The 19,921-nt window shown below is 50.6% G+C and overlaps 1 protein-coding gene across 1 annotated transcript; it reads right to left on the bottom strand.

Annotated features, from left to right (window-relative positions):
- Positions 1 to 484: 484 nt before the first annotated feature.
- Positions 485 to 8,936, bottom strand: SELENBP1 (selenium binding protein 1). Its single transcript, XM_082865720.1, has 12 exons — positions 8,862 to 8,936; positions 6,271 to 6,327; positions 6,013 to 6,125; positions 5,545 to 5,730; positions 4,757 to 4,877; positions 3,345 to 3,527; positions 2,887 to 3,065; positions 2,349 to 2,427; positions 2,132 to 2,253; positions 1,786 to 1,878; positions 1,501 to 1,619; positions 485 to 1,301 (listed from the first exon to the last, which is right to left on the bottom strand). The coding sequence occupies exons 1-12, from the start codon at positions 8,863 to 8,865 to the stop codon at positions 1,139 to 1,141; spliced, it is 1,419 nt and encodes a 472-aa protein (XP_082721846.1). The 5' UTR covers positions 8,866 to 8,936; the 3' UTR covers positions 485 to 1,138.
- Between the last annotated feature and the right edge of the window lie 10,985 nt (positions 8,937 to 19,921).

Genomic DNA, 19,921 nt, shown 5'->3' with positions numbered 1-19,921 from the left:
ACTAAGCCCGTGCTCCACAACTACGGAGCCTGTGCTCTAAGGCCCGCGAGCCACAACTACTGAGCCCACATGCCACAACTACTGGAGCCCGCGCGTGTAGAGCCCACGCTCCGAAACAAGAGAAGCCACCGCAATGAGAAGCCTGCGCACGGCAGCGAAGAGTAGCCCCTGCTCACCGCGACTAGAGAAAGCCCGCGTGCAGCAACGAAGACCCAACACAGCCAAAAATAAATAAATAAAAAAATTAAAAAAAATTATCTTAGAATTACTGCTTGGCTGCTGTCTCTTAGGTTCCTGAAACTTCCATCCCATTCCTCTTATAAACAACTAAAGACTTACTGCAGAGAAAGGAGGCATCTCTGATTTGGGCAAGGTTCTAAAACACTGTCCAGGTGAGGAAACAAGAATGCCAGGGCCTAGTGTGTTGGATTGGTTCCCTTGATGTTCCCAGCCCTCCTGCCCCATCGTGTTCCTGTCTTCCAGGTAGGAGGTGACACACCTAACCTCCTCAGAACAGTGTGTTCAACTGATGGCATCATCTACGTCAGGGGTCTAAGGTATCTCCTGTGTGTGAGGGGGCACATTACATTCTCCTGGGGGTGGTGGGTGAGATTTTAGGTTCATTCAAAGAAAGCACAAATTAAAAAACAAAAAAAAAGTTTAGGAACACTGATTGACAGCTTCCTGTCAGCTTTCCTTGTGACGACCACCTCCATAATCTTCAGGTTCTGTCTGGCCATAAAAGTGAGATTCTGGCGCCCTTAGCATCGTGCTGTGATCACTGGTATGAACTAGTCATCATAACCATCCCACACCCTGGTCCTCTTCAGGACTTTCCCGTGCAAGATACAGAGGGTCGGCAGAGGAGGAGTCATAGGCCCGGTGCCCCCAAAGACAAGGGGATCTCAGGAAATGGTTCACCAGTTTATTTCTTAGTGAAATAATTTCCAAGAGCTCAGTGAGCAGCTCGCAGCAGTGGTGGGTAGCTAGAGACACGGCTCAATTCGTTTCAACAGCCTGAGTTTGGCTTTGGGAGGACAAGCTGCCGAGGGTCGGGGACTGAGAGAGCAGAGCGAAGCCGGGTCCCTCCAGAAGTGAGGGCGCAGGGTGTGGAGTGGGGCTATAGAAGGAGTGGACTTCAGAGCCAGATGTCAGAGCTGCAGTCGCCCCCAGGGTAGCGGAGCTCATGGGCCAGGGCTGGGCCGAGGGGCTCCTTCCCAAAGTCTACCAGGAAGTTGGGGTTCAACTTCAGCCCTCCCTTTACTGTGTCTACATCGATCTGCAACATCACAGAGCCTTCCCTGGTAGAAACAGGAGGGAGAAGAAAGAGGTCAGAGGGGGCCCGTCCCCTTCCCCCAAGAATTAGGTAAGTGTGAGGGCAGGGAGAGGGGTTCCTGAGGAGGCCGCAGAGTCTGGAAGCGGAGCCAAGGAGTCTTCAGAAAGCCAAACCCCTCTGGGAGGGGAGGGCTGGGAGGGGAGCCCAGGCTGTCCACTTCTTACCTGATGAGATCAGGGTAAAACTGCTTGTCCCAGGCACTGTACAGCGACGTGGTGACGTACAGACGCTTCCCATCGAGGCTAAGCTGGATCATCTGAGGGCCTCCGGCCACTTGTTTCCCCTTGGGAAAACCAGGAGTCAGACCCCAGGGTTACACACAGATCCTAGGCGGGAATCAGTGGCACCATCCAAACCCCAAGGACATGCTCAACCGCTGCCCAGCCCCCTCCCCCATACTTCTCCAGCACAGATCTGAGGGGCCCAAGAGCACGCGGAGAGATCCTCACCTTGACCACCAGGGGCTCTGGCTGGGATTTTAGCTCCTGGTCCTCCAGCACCTGCACGGGGCCTCCCTTAACAATGCTGCCCCCGAGGAAGAGCTGGGTGGGGAGGTGCACAGCATAAAGGAGGACAGTGGTGGGAGGTTAGGACATTGCAGGAAGAGAGCCTCACTCCCTCACGTTCCCCGCGTCTAGCCACGATTCCCCGTGGTCCCGGCCTGAACCATCCCTCAGCCCCCATCTTTGCTTTTCCTGCACCTCCCTTATCATGCCCCAGCCAGTTCATACCCTCCACCTCATGCCCAGACTTCTGCCTCCTCCCTCCTTTCCTCTCCATCCTGCTAGGACCCACCTGTCCCGTGAGGCGGGGCCTCTGCGGGTCAGAGATGTCATACTGCCGCAGATCCCCATGCAGCCAGTTGCTGAAGTAGAGGAAGCGGTCGTCCAGGGACAGCAGGATGTCAGTGATCAGGCCTGGGTGGGGGGTTGCAGTTCAGAGGCACCTTAAGATTCTTGTTCCCCAGCCTGAGAATCAACCTTCCGATTCCCACACTCCCCTGAGCACTCACCTGGCATTTCAGGCAGCATCCAGCCCTTCACTTTCTTGGGGGGCACCTGGATCACCTTCTCCACTGACCAAGTACCTCCCTGCGTTGGGGTCAAGAGGCAGAGAGGTGAGCCTGTCAGAGCTGGGCAATGAGTGTCAGATCTGGGTCTCCCCAGGGCATACTGTCTACAGGGAGAGAGTAGATGCAGGGCCTTCTTGCCACTAGGGTCTAAGCCCCATGCAAACCCCTTGAGGCAGGGATCATGTCTGCTTCACCACTGTATTCCCAGCACCTAACACAGTGCCCGACTCACTAAATATTTTTTGAATGAATGAATAAATAAATATAGCCAGTTAGGGCTTAGGGAGAAATTAGCCTAGGACTGAGAGGAGACAGGCAGGGCAGGTGGCCTTGTTTTTTATTCCTGGGAAGTCTGGGTTGGTGGAGCCAGGCAGAGGAGGCCTGGGTCACTCCCAGGAAGAAGGGAGCGTCATGGCTATGGAAGCTGGGCAGAGTGCTGACAGGACTGCCAGGAGGAGAGGGCTAGAGTGCACGTCACCTCATTCTTATAGAAGCGCTGGATGTTGGAGCTGAGGGCACAGCCCACGAAGCCCTGATCAGCGGCCGGGTTGTGCAGGAAGCGGACCTCCAGGGGGATGAGGCCGTCCTGTAGAGTCAGGGTCTGCACCATCTCATGGCGCTGCCAGTCCCACACATGTAAGTGGTTCCCATACAGCCCTGGGGTGGGGATGCAGCCGGAAGATGGAATCAGGATCAGGGCGGGAGGGCATGGGCCAAGGCTGGGGCACAGCACAGGGGAGAAGGTTGAAAGATGGGTTGGATTATCAGAAGGACACTTGAGTAGTCAGAGCACTCAGCACATCCTGTATCATCACCGCAAGAGTCTGGGGTCCATAAGAGGGAAGTAAGAGGGCTGGAGAGTAGGGGTTTGGAATAGAGAGCAGGGGTTCGTGTGACCAGGCTCCTGCCAGCCCACGGGGAGTGGGGGATTCTCACCCGCCTCAACATCAGCGGGGTTGAAGCCATCTCGTAAGACGTTGGGAGCTGCCCATTCAGTGCTGACCATGACATTGTGTCGAGGCTGGTACCAGAAGTCATAGCCCATAGGCGCGGCACCTCCAGGCCGCTCCCACGTGCCCTTCACCTCAAATGTCTCTCCATCCAGCAGCACAAAACCCCCTGAGCAGGGAAGGAAGTAGGGTGGTAGGTAGAGTTGGTGGAGGTGCGACCCGCACCCAGCCCTCACCCCCAAGGCCTGTCCAAGAGGCTCCAAGCCCATTGCCTGGTGCCCCTCCTCCCACTGAGTTTGCCTGATCCTTAAATGCAGGAGCTGAATTTGGATACCTGTCCAAAGGGTCCCACCCAGAGGGCCGGGTAAGAAGTGGGGACTTACTCTGGTGCCCCTACCTCCCATCAAGTTCATCCCTCTCCCAGACCACAGGGTAAATTTTTCCTCCCTTGAGCCAAGATCTTCTGGGACTCTATACCCTGTGCTTCCTTTGCCTAGCCTCCTACTTTCAGGGTAGAGTTCCTGCCGGAGTCTAGACTCCATTCTGCTCACTCACTCCATTTTTTTTTAGAGAGAAAATTATATTTATCTGTAATTCCACATGAATGCCCACTATGTTTTTCCTCAGCTGAATATGTCATGACACCTTGCCACTTCTTTGCAAATGTAAACAGATGTCTACTCCTAAGTGTTCTTAAATCTAGGAATGTCATGCATCCCATCTCCTGGAAAAAGCACTTAAATAGAATCTAATGCAGTCACCTTAACTGGATGACCTTAACTGATACTTCACTCCAAGCCCTTGGATGGGGAGTTCTGGTGAAATACGTAAGGCTGGGAGAGAAGCAGCACAGCATGGTGATTAGGACATAGATTCTGGAGCCATGTTGCTGGGTTTGAGTTCCAGCTCTGTGACTTAACAGCTGGCTGACTTTGGGTAAATTACTTAGCCAGTCTGTGCCCCAGCTTCCTAATCTGTAACACAGGGATCACAGTAGCATCTATCTCATAGGTTGTGTCTGGCACATAGTAGACGTTTTATGTGAAAGCTCTGATCATACCATAAATGAGAAAGTAGCTGTGACAATTAAGGATCTCAAGGACTGTGAGATTTGCTCATGAACTCACGAAGCCCGATATTAAACGCACGTGTTTTCTGGGGCCATGTCTGTACTTGTTCACATTTCCCACGGCAGACAGTTCTGACTATAACTTGTACGTGAATTCATCATTTAAGGTTCACCTTCATAAAAATAATTGAAACAACTGAAGTTACTTGACTATAGTTTAAATATTGGATGAGACCCTGCCCTCTGGTTCTCCCTGGAAGGTCATTCCATCCCTCCCTCAGTTTGGGATCTGCTTCCCTCACAGATGTGCCTACAATGCTGGCAGGTACCTTTGCCATTGCCCTTGGGGTCTCCCAAGGAACTGATCATCACGTCCCCACTGGCCAGGCAGTGGGTGGTGTGGAGGTAGCCCAGGTCACACTTGGCATGGATGTCCTTGGGCTCAACAACCTGGAAAGGGTAAGGAATGGCATCAGAATCTTACAGGGCCAGGAGTCCCCACTCCTCACTCCTCCCCTCCCACACTTCTATCTACTGACCCTACCCTCTTTTCCTCTGAAACAGAGACACAATTTTCCCTGCAGGAATATGGCAAAGACTGAGTCTGCAGAGCAGCAGGGGCGTCACAGAGACTGATAACTCCCCAGCAGAAAACATGGACTTCTCTCACCCTGCCTGTCTTGAGGGCACTCACCGCCCTTTGAGACCATAAGCTCCTCCCAGGCTGGGAGGACGCCAGTGTCAACTTTGTATCACCAGCGTCCAGCAGTGAGTGCCTGGCACAAAGAAGGCACTCAACAAAGTGTTGAAAGGAAGGATCAGAGGCTCCCGCCTAAGGAGAGCCCTGGGCTCCTAACTGGCTGGGGCAGAAATGGCTCCTTCTCCAGCTCGGAGTGAAAAACGAGAGCCTCCTTCCTCCCCTGTGGTGCCCCTGGGTGATGATGACCCAGCACACCTGGTAACTCTCCTCCAAAGTCTAGCGCCACTCGCTGCTGTTGAGCCCCAACCCTGCACAAGAGCTGGAGGGAGCTGCTTTAGGGGCGGCTTCCTTGCCCACAGGCGGCCCTGGGTGGCGGGCACATTAGGGGCCCAGAGCCGGCTAGGGCAGAAGACGTGCCTTGTGCAGCCTCGGAGCACGGGGCTCGGTGCCCACATCCACCACATAAATTCGGGAGGAGATGAGACTGGGCAGCAGCAGCTTGGTGCGTGACTTGGTGCTGTCCCCGAAGCAGCTGCTGCAGGTGTTCCATCCTGAGTGATGCAGCTCGTCCTTCAGGTGGGGCATGGGCAGCCGGTGGATGACCTAGGATAGGAGAGCGGGCAGGGGTGGTGCTCACCCAGACCACGCTTCTGCGCGCTTACGGAGAAGGGGCCCTCTGGACCCATTTCATCCTGGTAGTACAGCACAGACTTCATTTTCAGCACTGCCCTCGCCCATGGGTGGCGGGGGTGTCCTTGTGCAGTGAACAGCCTGAACAACCATACCCAGGGAGGGTGAAGAAAGATGGAGCAGGGAAAGGGCACTGCCAGGGCCAGGGCTAGAGGAGGGGTCTGAGGGTCCTCTGGTGCCCAAGCCCCACCTCACCTGGCAGTACTGGGGAGACTTGGGGTCAACGTCCACAGTGGCCAGATAATCCGGGGCCTCAGTGTTCGTGTTTCGGTAGATACAGGGCAGGTAGACAATCTCCTCCCTGGGTCCTAGAGGGTAGAAAGCAGGTGGTGGGGTGGGCAGGGTGGGGACGAGGGCCGGGGCAAGGCAGGGTGTGTGTCAGCAGTGGAATCGGTAGCAGGCACTGGCTTGCCTACTCCTGGGGGTGCTGGCTCTCAGTCTTCCCACACTTACCTTTCATGGCCTCCAGAGGTGAAGGGTAGCCAGGTCCACACTTCCCACATTTCGTAGCTGTGGAAACAATGGGGCATGCTGGCTGCACCGCGCTCTGGAGGATGAAGGCTCCTTCCTCACATGCTGCAACCCGAGCCCCCCAAACCCCCGGCCGCCACCGGCCAAGGCAGGGGCACTGTCTCAGGTCCCCTCCAGACCCTCAAAACCCTGATGAGTATGTGGGGATGGCGGGAAGAGCTGCAGAGCTATGACCTGAAGGTGCACAGACCCTTGAGCAGGACCCAGGGGAGGCAGGAGAAGGGTGAGTGCAGGGGAGGCGGTGTGGTGCAGTGGTTACGACATTGACTTGGGCCCCAATCCCAGCTGGTCACTGACTAGCCACGGGAGCTTAGGCAAATCACCTAACCCCCCTGGCCTCAGTTTCCACATCATCTGTAAAAAGAAGGTAATAAGAAGACCACAATGGGCTTTTATGAGAAAGAAACAAGAAGCTGCAGTCAAGCGTGCAGCTCTGTACTTGCCTGGTAGGAGCCCGTAAACCCTGGCTGTTCTTGAGGAATAGCCATCAGGGACTGACGGTGGTGCCCGTTCAGCTCCTTTCACTGAAAGGTATCTAAACCAGGAGCTGGAACACTTCCTGCTTCCCTCCCCTCTGGGTCCTGACCCCAGGCTGCTGGCCAGAGCCTGGGTTATATAACCAAGGGTCTGGTAAGGGATAGGAGACTGAAGTTCAAGGCTGCAGGACGGATACTAACTGAATGTCCTCAGACCAGTTTCTACCCCTGGGTGGGCCCCATCCACTTACTTTATCTGTAAAGCAAGTTGTTTGGCCCAACCCTGGAAAGCTCAGAGGCCCACCCACCAGAGCTGTAGGAAGTGGCCCTCCTTGTCCCCTGAAGTCTGGCAAGAGAAGCCAGTACGTGGATGTACGGGACCAAAGTCAGGAACCAAAGTCAGTCGCTGAGAAGGAGGGCTGCCACCAGGCATTAAGCATCAGGATTTGGGGCCTAACCAGGAGGAAAGGCTGAGGAATAAACAGAGGGAGCTGTAGGCCAAAAGAAATCCTGGAGTGGAGTTCACAGGACTTGACACTGCCTCCCTGCCTGGTGCCATGGCCAGTCCGGCTACTGGCCCAGAATCGAGCCTCCACCGGTGTCTGCGCTCAGGCACTCAGCCAGGGAGCCAGGTCCCCCTACTTGCAGCAGCCAAGTGACTTAGGAGGCTGAGAGGCAGCAACAGCATTTTTGAGTCCAGAAGCGTGGTGTCAAGGTCCAGGTGTGGACCTTGTGAGTAGGTGTGACATCTACTCTCTCCATTTTCTCCCCTTTGTTCACCTAAAAGGGGTAATAATATCTTACCTTCTTCTCTAAGTGGCTATGAAGGCCAAATAAGACAAAGTATTCAGAAGTACTTTTATTAAGTGAGAGGTGTTGTATAAGTATGGGTAGCGCTGTGCCAGAAATCCCAGGCAGTGCCTGGTGCCCAGAGAGAGGGCTGGGGCTGGGATGGGACACGGTGAGGTCCAGTCCAAAGGAATTAAGGAGACTTGTTCTGCTATACGACCAAGCTGTGTCAGGGTTTGGTACAGGAGGTGAGGCGGAGGAGGAGATTCAAAACTCCGAGACATCAAGACAGAGATGCAAAATCTGCAAAACCAGAGACTGAGAGAGAAGTAAAGGTATGAAAGAGGCGTGTGAAGGAGGTACTGCCCCTCAGCACCATCTCCCCGTCCCAGACCCTAACTGCCGCATCCCGCACAGCATTTCTGAGAGTCAGGGTCAGGCCCTGCGTGCCACTCGGGCCCCACTGAGCATCAGTTCTCTTTCTGGGGGAACATTCCCTCTGTCTTAAGCATCTCAAGCAAGATCTCTGAACACCTTTGGGTTTGAGATGAGCCCAGGGAAAGCTCATTGGGTTTTCCCAAGGCCAGGCTGGTTTGTTGGGCATTCTGCCAGAAAAGACCCAGATCCACAGGGGGCAAGGACCTCAGTACTCCCAGCCAGACGCAGACTCTTCCTCAGCCTGACATCCGGGAGTCCATGGATGGGGGAGTTGGAGGACTTGGCGGACTGAGAGGGTGGGACGCACTGAAACAGCCCCTCTCCCACCGCGAGAGAGGGGGGCTCCCTGATTTCCCTCCCAAAGTGATTGGTGGGGCAGGGTAGCTAAAGAGCAACCTGGTCACAGAGGCCTGGGTTCCCTACTCCCTGCAGTAAGAAGTTGGCTTAGGGCTGAAATCAGGGTTGTCTGTCTCCTATGGTAACAGACAGAGAGATAGAGCTCCTCCTAAGTGCCCCTATCCTTATTTTCTCAGCTGCAGAAAGGCTCCCTGGCCGCAGGCTGCAGCTGGGGAGCGGCGGGGTGGGGGGGAGCCCAAAGTCACCCTTCCCAGCAGTCCCTCTGCCTTCCTTCCCAGACGCCTCCAGCACTTCGGCTAAGCTGGGAAATGCAGGGGTGGGGGTGGGGCGGGGCCGGTGGAGCGGAGCCTGGCGCTCCCTCTCCTAACCAGCTCCCCCTCCAGGTTTTCTGTCACTTTCTGCGGGGCGGGCCATTGGTGGTCAGCGACGGTTGTCAGAAGCCCCCCTCCTTACCCATGCTGCTTGCTGGTGCGCTTTGCTCCCGACGGGTCTGCCAGCAGTGGGCAGAGACGGAGGGCTGTGCTGGTATCCGAGGCAGGCTATGCGGGGAAGGGGCAAAGGGACGGAATTTATACCACCAACTGGGGGTGGGCGGGGAAGGGGGAGGGCCCGGCCGCCGCCCGGAGTGGATGATGGATAGCTCCTGGGCAGAGCGCTCTCAAACGGCCTGGGCGGCCGTGTTTGAGTTACTGGCTGTGTGCTTGCACGTGTGTACAAGTGTGTGTGCGCGGGAGCCTGTGCACGCGCAGATATATGCTGTGCCTGCTCACGTTTCTCTTTAGTGGAGTGGGTGCCCGGGCATGTGCGTTTGTGTGTGCTTGCTCCTGTGTACCTGGGTGTTTCCTGCGTGTGTACTTTAATGCATGTGCCTGCATGAGTGTGTATCTGTGTCTGTGTGCCTGTGTGAGGGTGCTTGTGTGTAAAAACCTGTGCTTGTGTGTGTATGTGTGCCTGTGCATGTCGGTGTGTTCCTGAGTGCGTGCCTGCCAGAATATTTATGCCTGTGAGGGCATGTGCATGTGTGCCTGTGTGCCTGTGTGTGTGTGTGTGTGTGTGTGTGTGTGTGTGTTTGCATGAGCGTGTATGTGGCAAGTTCCTGGGTCTCTAAATGCTCATCTCTGTACTTGGACCTGTCTCTTGGCATTTAGGGGCACCGAGGGCTGTGGGCCCATTTGCTCCTGCATCCACAGCCAGGGTCAGCCCTCTCCTAAGACTGTCTTCTTATTCCAGACAACCATGTTCCCCAAGGACTGCTCACCCTGCCAGGGCAGGGTCGTGTGTCCAGGTTCCACTTTCTCCAGACCCATCCTTTTGAGCTTTGAAGTAGAAGGAAAGTTGGCAGTGCCATTATTACCCTCTACTACCCTTATAAACCTCAGAAGGTGAAAGTGCAGTGCCTCCCCCTCTTCTCCCAGCCTGGTGCCTCAATAGCTCCCCAGGGCAGGGTAGCAGGGCCCAAGGGTAGCCCAGTCTGATGCCACTGTCCCTAGCTGACCCTGACAAGCCATAAAACTCAGGTTCTCCATCTATCCAGGAAAGAGTCCTCCACCTGGAGGATTCCATGACTGCTCAGCCTGCTCATATAGTGTCCCAGCCTCTCAGGCAAATGACAGCTACTTGCTGAAGAGCTGAGGCAGGGTTGAGGCCTGATCTCTCTAACTTTCTCTGGGGCTGCCGTCATCCAGGGAGCGAGGGTTTAGAGAGCTGGACAAGAGGACCCACACAAATTGCTCTCCATCTTGAAGCCGAGGGTCCCCTCTTTCCTCAAAGTTGGCCACCTGACCAGGGTAACCCCTGCCCCACTCTTCTAGGAGCCTGCTGGCTCTGGTCCACAGAAGCCACTTTCATCTCCTTGGATGAAAGCTCTGGGGTGGAGTTTTTATTGGATAGTGAAAGGAACAAACTTTGGGCATGAGATCGCCTGTAGAAAAGAGCCACGAGGTTTCCAAACCAGAGTGGAGGGTAGGAGAGCAAACCTGGGCTTCAGTGTGATGGGTTTCTGTCCTCCTGGTTCCCATGGATGAGGGATCATTTGCCCACAAAGGAAGATGCCCTGTGGCTGCCCAGGGCAGGGGTCCTCTCTTAACCCCTCATCCCCAGTGTCACTCAACCCCTCCTGGCTCTTTCCTTCTTCTACACCCTCGCCATTGTACTGTCAGCCAGGCAGCTATCAGAGTGAGCCTTGTGGGTGCAGCTGCCCCATAGGGGTGGCCCCTGAGGGCTGCTTCTTTGCCTGTCTCCAATCACCCTACCTAATCCCTCTGGCCCTCCTCCTCCTGAGGTCTCCATCACCTACCTCCTCTCTACTCTTCTGCTTTTTGGCTTCAGGTAGCCCAACATGCAAGATCTGAAAGAGAAAGAAACCCCATCCCCACCGTCTTATCAAAAGTTCTTAAGTCCAGGGCTTCCCTGGTGGTGCAGTGGTTGGGAATCCGCCTGCCAATGCGGGGGACTCGGGTTCAATCCCTGGTCCGGGAAGATCCCACATGCTGCAGAGCAACTAAGCCCGGGCGCTACAGCTGCTGAGCCTGCGCTCTGGGGCCCGCAGGCCACAGCTACTGAGCCTATGCACCACAGCTGCTGAAGCCTGCGCGCCTGGAGCCCATGCTCCGCGGCAGGAGAGGCCAGCGCAATGAGAAGCCCATCGACACAACTAGAGAAAGCCTGCGTGCAGCAACGAAGACCCAATGCAGCCAAAAAAAAATTAAAAAAAAAAAGTTCTTAAGTCCAAAGAAGTTGTTATTTCAGAGCTGTTGCAGACTCTGTCACTGACTGCAAGTTCTTTCATGCCCTGTGGCTCTGATCTGGCAGGCCTCTGCGGCTCCTCTTTGGCACCCCTAACCTCCTGCTGTGGCTTTCTTCCAGAATTCTTACTCCAGAGCCTGCAGGGTGCTTGGGGAAAGCTGTCCCAATCCAGGCTGCAGGTGGAGGGAGTCCAGGGTCAGGGTTCAGGCAGATGACTGAGAAGCGCCCATGGTATACTTGCTTCTTTTGACATGAACAGGGCTTGGGCTTCCACCGTGAATGGTACCCCCATCAGCATGGGATCTCCTGAGCATCCCTAATGCTGCTTCTCAGGAATTTCAGGGCTGCCCTTCCCTAGCCAGAGGCCAACTAGAGTCGGGCGAGTTGGACTTCAGCTCAGATCTGCTAACCAGGGAGGCCCTGCACGGCGCCCCGACACCGGGCATCCCCCAGCCTGAAGCAAGGTGCTTGGGAAGGCTGGCGGGGTGGGTGTGGCCCACGTTCCTTCTGCTCCTTTCAAGCCCTAGAGAAGCTCAGTAAATATTAGAGGGGATAGGTTATCGAGTTGACAGTTGGACAGCCAGGCGATTATGTAACTGCTGCCTGAACTTTGGCTGGGCCTCCACAAACAGGAAATGGGTTCTCAAGGCCACGGTGGGTTCTGGAGCTTCAGCTGCACAGGGAGGGCGCAGGGCGCTTACGGTTCCCTCCTTTTCTTCCACCCTCAGCCTCTTTAAACAGGCCCTGAAATCACTGATGGGGAAATGGGGAAGTGAGGGAAGAAGGACTAAACCCAGCGAAGGGAAAGTAGAGGAGATGATGAAGTCAGAGTCTCTAAGAATAACTTGATGTGTTAAAAAAAAAAAAAAAAAAGCAAGAGAGAAAGAAAAAAAAAACTTGGTGTTCTTCATCTCTAGCAAAACAAAAATGACAGGGAAGCAGTAAGTCTGCTCCAGAGTGATAATGGGGAGAAAGGAAAATTAACTTGTGAAACCACCTCCTATGCACTAGCCCTTGCCTGCAGCACCCAGTTTAACCCTTGACACCACCCAGTCTTGTAAGTAAAGCACCCTCCTTTCACTCACGAAGAAACTGAGGCTCAGAGAGGGCCAAGGCTTCTGACAGATGGCAGAGCAGGATTTCCACCCAGGTCCGCCTGACTCTGGAGCTCACAGTTTTTCTAATCAATCCTTGGCGTTTTTGTGTTTTGTTTTGCTTCGTTTGGTTTCAGGAGGAGGAGGGTGGGGAGCAGAAGAACAGAAGGAATGTGGAAAGCTCTGATGTTTTGTTTCTTGGAAACCTCAGAACAGAGAGACTTTTTCTCGGAAAGGGGGAGAGGAGTGAGGAAGCAGATGTCTACAGCTTGGAGCTGTGCAGTCTTGGTAGGGGGAGTGATGGAGACACCCCCTGTGCTCTGGGAAAGACTGGGAGCATATACATCTAAGTAGCAGCCGTGGTTACCTCTGGAGAGACGCAATGGAAGGAAGGTGATGATTTTCCATTTTTTCTTTATATGCTTCTGGATTTTAAAAGATAAAAAGCATGGGGAATTCCCTGGTGGTCCAGTGGTTAGGACTCTGTGCTTTCACTGCAGTGGCCCAGGGTTTAAGCCCTGGTCAGGGAACTAAGATCTCACAAGTTGTGTGGTATGGCCAAAAAAAAAAAAAAAAAAAAGCATATATTACTTCTGTAACCAAACCCCAAATAAAGGTATTAAAACAAAACAAAACATATATATATTGAGAGAGAGAGAGAGAGGGAAAGAAAGAAAGGAAGGAAGGAAAGAAAGAAGGAAGGAAGATCAGTGCAGTGCAGTCAGGGCCACAGTGGGAGCCCATGCTAGGGAGAAGGACTGGCCCTGGGCCCTTCACCCAGCAGCTGTCCCACCAACTTCTCTGCCCTCTCCTTTGAAGACACACATGTGCATGGCCATTCATTCATTCAATCTCCACAAACACTTCTGGAGCCCTGTTTTGGTAGACAAAGTGGTGAACAAGACAAAGTTTCTGCCATCAAAGAGATGACATTCTAAGGGAGACAGCCAATAATCAAGTCAATGTGTAAATAAATAAGATTATTTCATATAAGTGCTAAGAAGGAAGGAAGATAATGCAAGGGTGACCGAGAGTACAACATTCGAAAGGGTTGTCTGGTATATACAGGTACAGGTTTGTGTGCAAACGAACAGCATAAACAAACTAAGAACCCAGGAACACACAAACGTGTACAAAAATGCCTGTAGCACATAAGGTAGCAGCCTGTGGCGGCCTGAAGCAGAACTGGCTGGACAAGTTGAAGTTTTGGCCTGCTCAGGATTTCTGAGCCCTGGCCTGCTCATTTCTCCTTGTTTTAATAGACCAACTCCATGCCCTCAGAGGAAGAGAGTAGCGTTTACTGAGAACCAGTTACCAGGCGTCACTGGTGCCAGGCTGGGCACTGCACTCTAGCAAGCAAATGGCTCAGGCACGGCCCACAGCACACGTGGAGAGGCAAATAGCTTTTTTCTTCATCTCACCTTAAGGAAACAAAGTTTTACTAATTCATCCAGCTGCCCACGCTCATCTCATAGCACCTCCCCATCTCTGAACAACGCTGAATTCAGAGCCTGTTGCTCAGAGCAGCAACGAAGCTCAGAGAAGAGAAATAAAGAAAAAACAACAATGCCCTCTGCCAGGGCTTTCCACAAAGGGTATAATTTGAGAGAGCTTCCTCCCCACCTCGAATCCACTCAGAAATATCCTCCCTTCTGGCCTGCTGCTGATGCCTGAAACTTCACCACCAGCAGTTTATGTCTTTCTGTTATGTGATGGCCTCTTCTCACCTCTGAGCTGCAGGGATTACCCCTGGGGTGCTAAGCCGCTAGGATTTTAGCAGTGTGGTCAGATGCATGCCTCCCAGTGGGCAGTGCTGAGGAGTGGCTACTGGTCTACCGGCAAGAGCAAGGGAGATGCTAAAGAGGGGAAAGAAAGTGCTTTAAAAGCAACCGTTACCTTAACTATTTTATCCCTATCTCTTGAGAGAGAAGACAAGAATAGAAAGTGAGATAGAGAGGTCTCCTCTCTCTCTCTCATTCTGGAAAATTTCAATAAATACAAAAGTAGAGTGAATAGTATAACGAACCCACAGGTACACCATACACCTTCAATAAAGATCAGCTCATAACCCATCTTGTTTCGACTATACCTCCAAGCCTCCCTCTACCTTGGATTTTTTTTGCAGCAAACTCTAGACATTATATTATTTCTTGAATTAATATTTCAGTATGCATCCCTTCAAGATAAGAATTCTTTTTTAAAAACCACAATACCATAATCACAGGTAAACAAATTAATACATCTTTACTATTACCAAATATTAAATCAGTGTTCAAATTTCCCCCATTGTCTCGTAAGTTTTCATTTTACAGTTTATTTGCATCAAGATCTAGACGGTCCATAACTGTCCGTTGACTTTCTCAATAAATCTCTTAGGGGCTTCCTGGGTGGCACAGTGGTTGAGAATCCGCCTGCCAATGCAGGGGACACAGGTTCGAGCCTGGTCCGGGAAGATCCCACACGCTGCGGAGCAACTAAGTCCATGCACCACAACTACTGAGCCCACGTGCCACAACTACTGAAGCCCGCGAGCCTAGAGCCTGTGCTCTGCAACAAGAGAAGCCACCGCAATGAGAATCCCGTGCACCACAACAAAGAGTAGCGCCCGCTTGCCGCAACTAGAGAAAGCCCCCATGCAGCAATGAAGACCCAACGCAGCCAAAAATAAATAAATAAAATAAATTTGAAAAATGCTTAAAAATATAAATCTCTTAAATCTCTATAACCTAATCTCTTTAACCTCTGCCTACTGAAGACTTGATTTTCTGTTTAAATGAAGAGTCTGACTAGAACAGATATTATGTGTCTTGTAATACATCTAATCTACAAAAAGAAAAGGTGAAGTGGGTTTGAAAACCAGTTACGTAGTCTAGAAAAGGTAACGTCGGTTATAGGGACACAGGTGAAAGTTTGCCATCACACTCCGCCCTCCCCTACAGCCTTCCTCCCGTGCCAGGACTGGCTCCAGAAGAGCTGAGACAAGAGCCATAAAGCCATTGCTTTAATGCAATCATCTCCACCTTTACAGAGGCCCACTTGGCTTGCACCCTTTCAGTTAAGAGCCTGGGAAGAAAGAATTGCATCATTCTTGGTTAATGGCCCAAATTAAGCCATCAACCCCCCTAATCAAGCCTTCATTTTGGACGCGTTACAGTACTGTAAATAAAATATCCAAAGGAAAATAAAAGCCCTTCCGTTTGAGGCTGGAAGGACCTTTGGTCCCTGGAGTCATATTCCTGAGTCACAGTTTCTCTACGAAGACTCAGGGCAGGAAGGAACAAATCCTCTCCTTCCCTTGGGAGCCCAGGGCCTCTGCTTTCTCACCTCAGCACCAAGAAGCTGACTGGGAAGAAAGTAGGGGATACTTCTCCCAGTGCCCCAGAAAGACAGGAGTCCCAAGGTTTGAGGAGATGTCCTCAGTTCTACTTGGAATCAGAGGGAGGCCCGGGAAAAAGTCTCCATGCATATCCTGGATTCTCTGTCTTCTATACACCATATCTAACCTGCTGTTTCCACTAGGATCTCCCCAGGGTCACAGCCATGTGTAGAAATACTAATAATTGCTATTTGGGAAATGAATACTGTGAGAGTTCCTGTCTCAGCTTGTCAAAAGTCAACCAAAGTTTAAAAGGCAAAGTTTAAACTGAAAAACAATGATTGCTCTCAAGATCCAAAATCTCCAACAAATCAATTGGAAAAAGACAGTGCAACAGAAAAATGTGCCAAGAGTATGAAAATGAAAGATAAATGGCTTTATAAACATAAAAAGAGTTACCCAATCTCATTAGTAATCAGAGAAATGCTTGTTAAAACCACAATATGACATGATTTTCAAAAATAAAAAGGCTGATAATATTCAGGTTGGAAGGAGTGTGGGGAAAAGGTCATGCTTGTATTTTATTGCCAAGAGTATAAAATGGTGAACATTTTAAGAAGGCAATTTAGCAATAGCTAGCAACATTTTAAAGGGAAATCCATTTTAATGATCTGCTCTGTGGGAAGACAAGTATGCAATATAGACAAGGACACAAATATGTGAATAGAATGTTCATTGCAACATTGTTTGTAATAGCAAGAAGTTGGAAACAATCAGTAGGGGAAATGGTTAAATACGTTATGTAACATCAATAATATGGAACACCAAGCAGTCATAATGTACAGTTTTGTATATACTGATATGGAAGGATATCCAAGGAATATGGTCAAGGGGTAAAAAACAAAAAATAGTATAATCTTATTTAATTAAGACTATATATTAAATTAAACCATTTAATTAATTGTTTAAATTAATTTAATTTATATTAAACTAGTTTAAATTATATATGTTTAAGTTATATCTATGTATATTTATATGTTCATAAAAAAGGATTTGTAGAGATAAATCATCCTTTATTATACCAAACATACCAAATGTAACTGACAGTGGTTACCTCTGAGAACTTGGATTATAGGGAGCAATTTTTATTTTTCACATTATATATCAATTACATTTTTTAATTTTTTAAAATAAATTTATGTATTTATTTATTTATTTTTGGCTGCATTGGGTCTTCATTTCTGCGTGCAGGCTTTCTCTAGTTGTGGCGAGCGGGGGCCACTCTTCATTGTGGTGCGCAGGCTTCTCATTGCGGTGGCTTCTCTTGTTGCAGAGCACGGGCTCTAGGCGTGCGGGCTTCAGTAGTTGTGGCACGTGGGCTCAGTAGTTGTGGTTCGCGGGCTTAGTTGCTTCGCGGCGTGTGGCATCTTCCCGAACCAGGGCTTGAACTCCAGTCCCCAGCACTGGCAGGCGGATTCTCAACCACTGTGCCACCAAGGAAGTCCCTATTTTTATTTTTTTAATTAAAATTTTTTTTATTTGGCTGCATCACACAGCTTGTGGGATCTTAGTTTCCCAACCAGGGATTGAACCTGCACCCTTGGCAGTGAAAGTGCCAAGTCCTAACCACTGGACTGCCAGTTATGGAGTTTTAAAAGTTTTATAGTAAGCTTGAAATACATACATCACTTAAAAATTGAAATAATGAAAGAATACAATAACACAGTTTCTTATTAGAAGAGCAAAACTTTTAAAAGTTAAAATCCAGTATTGGTGAGACAGGAGGAAAAGGGCATGCTCATTCAGGATTGGTGAGAGTACCAGCTGGTGCCTGATTAACAAAATGCAATTTGTCACTACCTATCAAAAGTTAAACTGTGTGTACCATTTTACCTAGGAATTCCACTTTCAGGATGTAATCTAGAGACATACCTGGACAAGTAGGCAAGATGCAGGTAATAATGATAATAACAACAACAGCCATCACTTATTAAATGCTTAATAAGCCCTTGGTGCTGTTTTAAGGACTTAAAGACAAACAAAGAGACGTGAACCACACGCCTCATATAAAAGCTTACCTGTGCCAGGTACTTCTCTAAGCTCTTTACATGCTCTGTGTGTGTTTTATTTATTTATTTTTAAAAATTTATTTATTTTGGGCTGCATTGGGTCTTCGTTGCTGTGTGCAGGCTTCTCACTGAGGTAACTTCTCTTTGTTGCCGAGCACCGGCTCTAGGTGCACGGGCTTCAGTAGTTGTGGCTCGGGGACTCAGTTGCTCCCCGGCATGTGGGATCTTCCCGGACCAGGGCTTGAACCCGTGTCCCCTGCATTGGCAGGTGGATTCTTAACCACTGTGCCACCAGAGAAGCCCTGCTCTGTGTGTTTAATCCTCACAACAACCCTGTGAAATGAGCACTCTCATGTCCACTTGACAGATAAGGGAGTTACACATACCAAAGGGAAGTAACTTGACAAAGTCATACAGCTAGTGAGCGGCACAGCCCAGGAAGTGAACCCAGGCAGTTGGCGTTAGACTCTGTGCCTGTGACTCCTACGCTATAATAATGTAGTAAATCATATAATCTTCACAGCTCCTTGGGATAGGTTGTTTTTGTGTTTTATTGTTTGGGTCTGGCCAGCACATACATCTCTTTTTAAGTTTGATGGGAGACAGAACCCACCAACCACTTCAGGAACCAAAAGGCCAGATACTCACTGTCCCAGGTCCCCTTGCAGCTGGTAGCAAGCATGTGACTCGGTCTTGGACAGCCAGCTGTGCCGAAGGAGGACCATGACACAGAGAAATAGGGACAGTAGGGAGTGGGCTTTGGTTGATGCGGGAGGGCACGCAAGTGTTTGGGTAGGTAGCATGCTACAGAAGCTCCTAGGGTCCCATGATGCTGGTGGAGCCAGGGCTGCACTTGAAATTTGAGAGGTAGAAGCTGCGTTCTGAGAATGGGGTCTCAGACAAGGAAAGCTCTCCGGCTGCTCCTGGCTGCAGTTCAGCCACATCTGTCACTGGGGCCTTATGACTCAGGGGATCCAGCGGTGCTTGACATACTGGGGTGATCTTAGAGACTGTGGCAAGCAAGTCCCAGAAGGAGAGTCCCCAGGGTGGCCCAAAACGGTGGTGAGGTCCAGCCAACTTCAGCAAGTAACAGTTCTTCTCTTGATAAATAGCTTCTTGTGAGTTTCTGGATCTCAGTAGAAACCAAACATAGGGCCAAGCCCCTTATGAACTGAGGATTATCTGATCCACCCAGCCAGCCCAAGGTCTCACAAGCCCTGGTGCTCCTCGTCTTCAAATAGAGCTGGCTGGAGCCTGATAGTATCCTAAAGGCAGAAAGGAGCCACAGAATGCCCTGGTGTGCCTTCTAGCTTGCCATATCTTGCTAAATAACCTCTCCTCCCACAGTCCACTCCAGTGGCTTCAGGAGAAGTTAGGCATGAAGACACTGGAAACAAAAAAATAATTCCAGGGGACCTCCCTGGTGGTCCAGTGGTTAAGAATCTGCCTTCCGATGCAGGGGACACGGGTTCAATCCCTGGTCGGGGAACTAAGATCCCACATGCTGCGGGGCAACTAAGCCCGTGAGCCGCAACTACTGAGCCCGTGGCTCTAGAGCCCGAGCGCCACAACTAGAGAGAAGCCCGCGTGCCACAACGAAGATGCTGTGTGCCACAACTATGACCCAACACAGACAAATAAATAAATAAATATTACAAAAAAAATTCCAACTTGGATTGCAGGAGACTGGCTCTGCACCATACACCATCACCAGCCAGAAGTGGCTTATTATTAAGAGATTAACAGCAAGAATTCTAAATAGATAAACAAGGTACTACTGTATAGCACAGGGAACTGTATTCAATATCTTGTAATAACCTATAATGGAAAAGAATCTGAAAAAGAATATATATTTATTTATTTATTTATTTATATGTAAAACTGAATCACTTTGTTGTATACCTGAAACTAACACAACATTGTAAATTAACTATACTTCAATTTTTTAAAATGGTTAAAAAAACCCACCACAGTTAAAAAAAAAAGATTAATAGCAAGAATTCTAGAACCAGACTGCCTGTATTTGAATTCTGGTTCCACTAGTTCCTAGCTATATGAATTTGGGCAAGTGGTTTTTTTTGTTTTGTTTTTTTGCGGTACGCGGGCTTCTCACTGTTGTGGCCTCTCCTGTTGCGGAGCACAGGCTCCGGACGCGCAGGCTCAGCGGCCATAGCTCACGGGCCCAGCTGCTCCGCGGCATGTCGGATCTTCCCAGACGGGGGCGCGAACCCGTGTCCCCTGCATCGGCAGGTGGACTCTCAACCACTGCGCCGCCAGGGAAGCCCTGGG

The sequence above is a fragment of the Leucopleurus acutus genome, assembly GCF_964270905.1.
Source record: "Leucopleurus acutus genome assembly, chromosome: 2".
Lineage (NCBI taxonomy): Eukaryota > Metazoa > Chordata > Mammalia > Artiodactyla > Delphinidae > Leucopleurus > Leucopleurus acutus.
The sequence above is the reverse complement of the archived record's forward strand: the minus strand, read 5'-3'. Positions and strand labels throughout refer to the sequence as shown.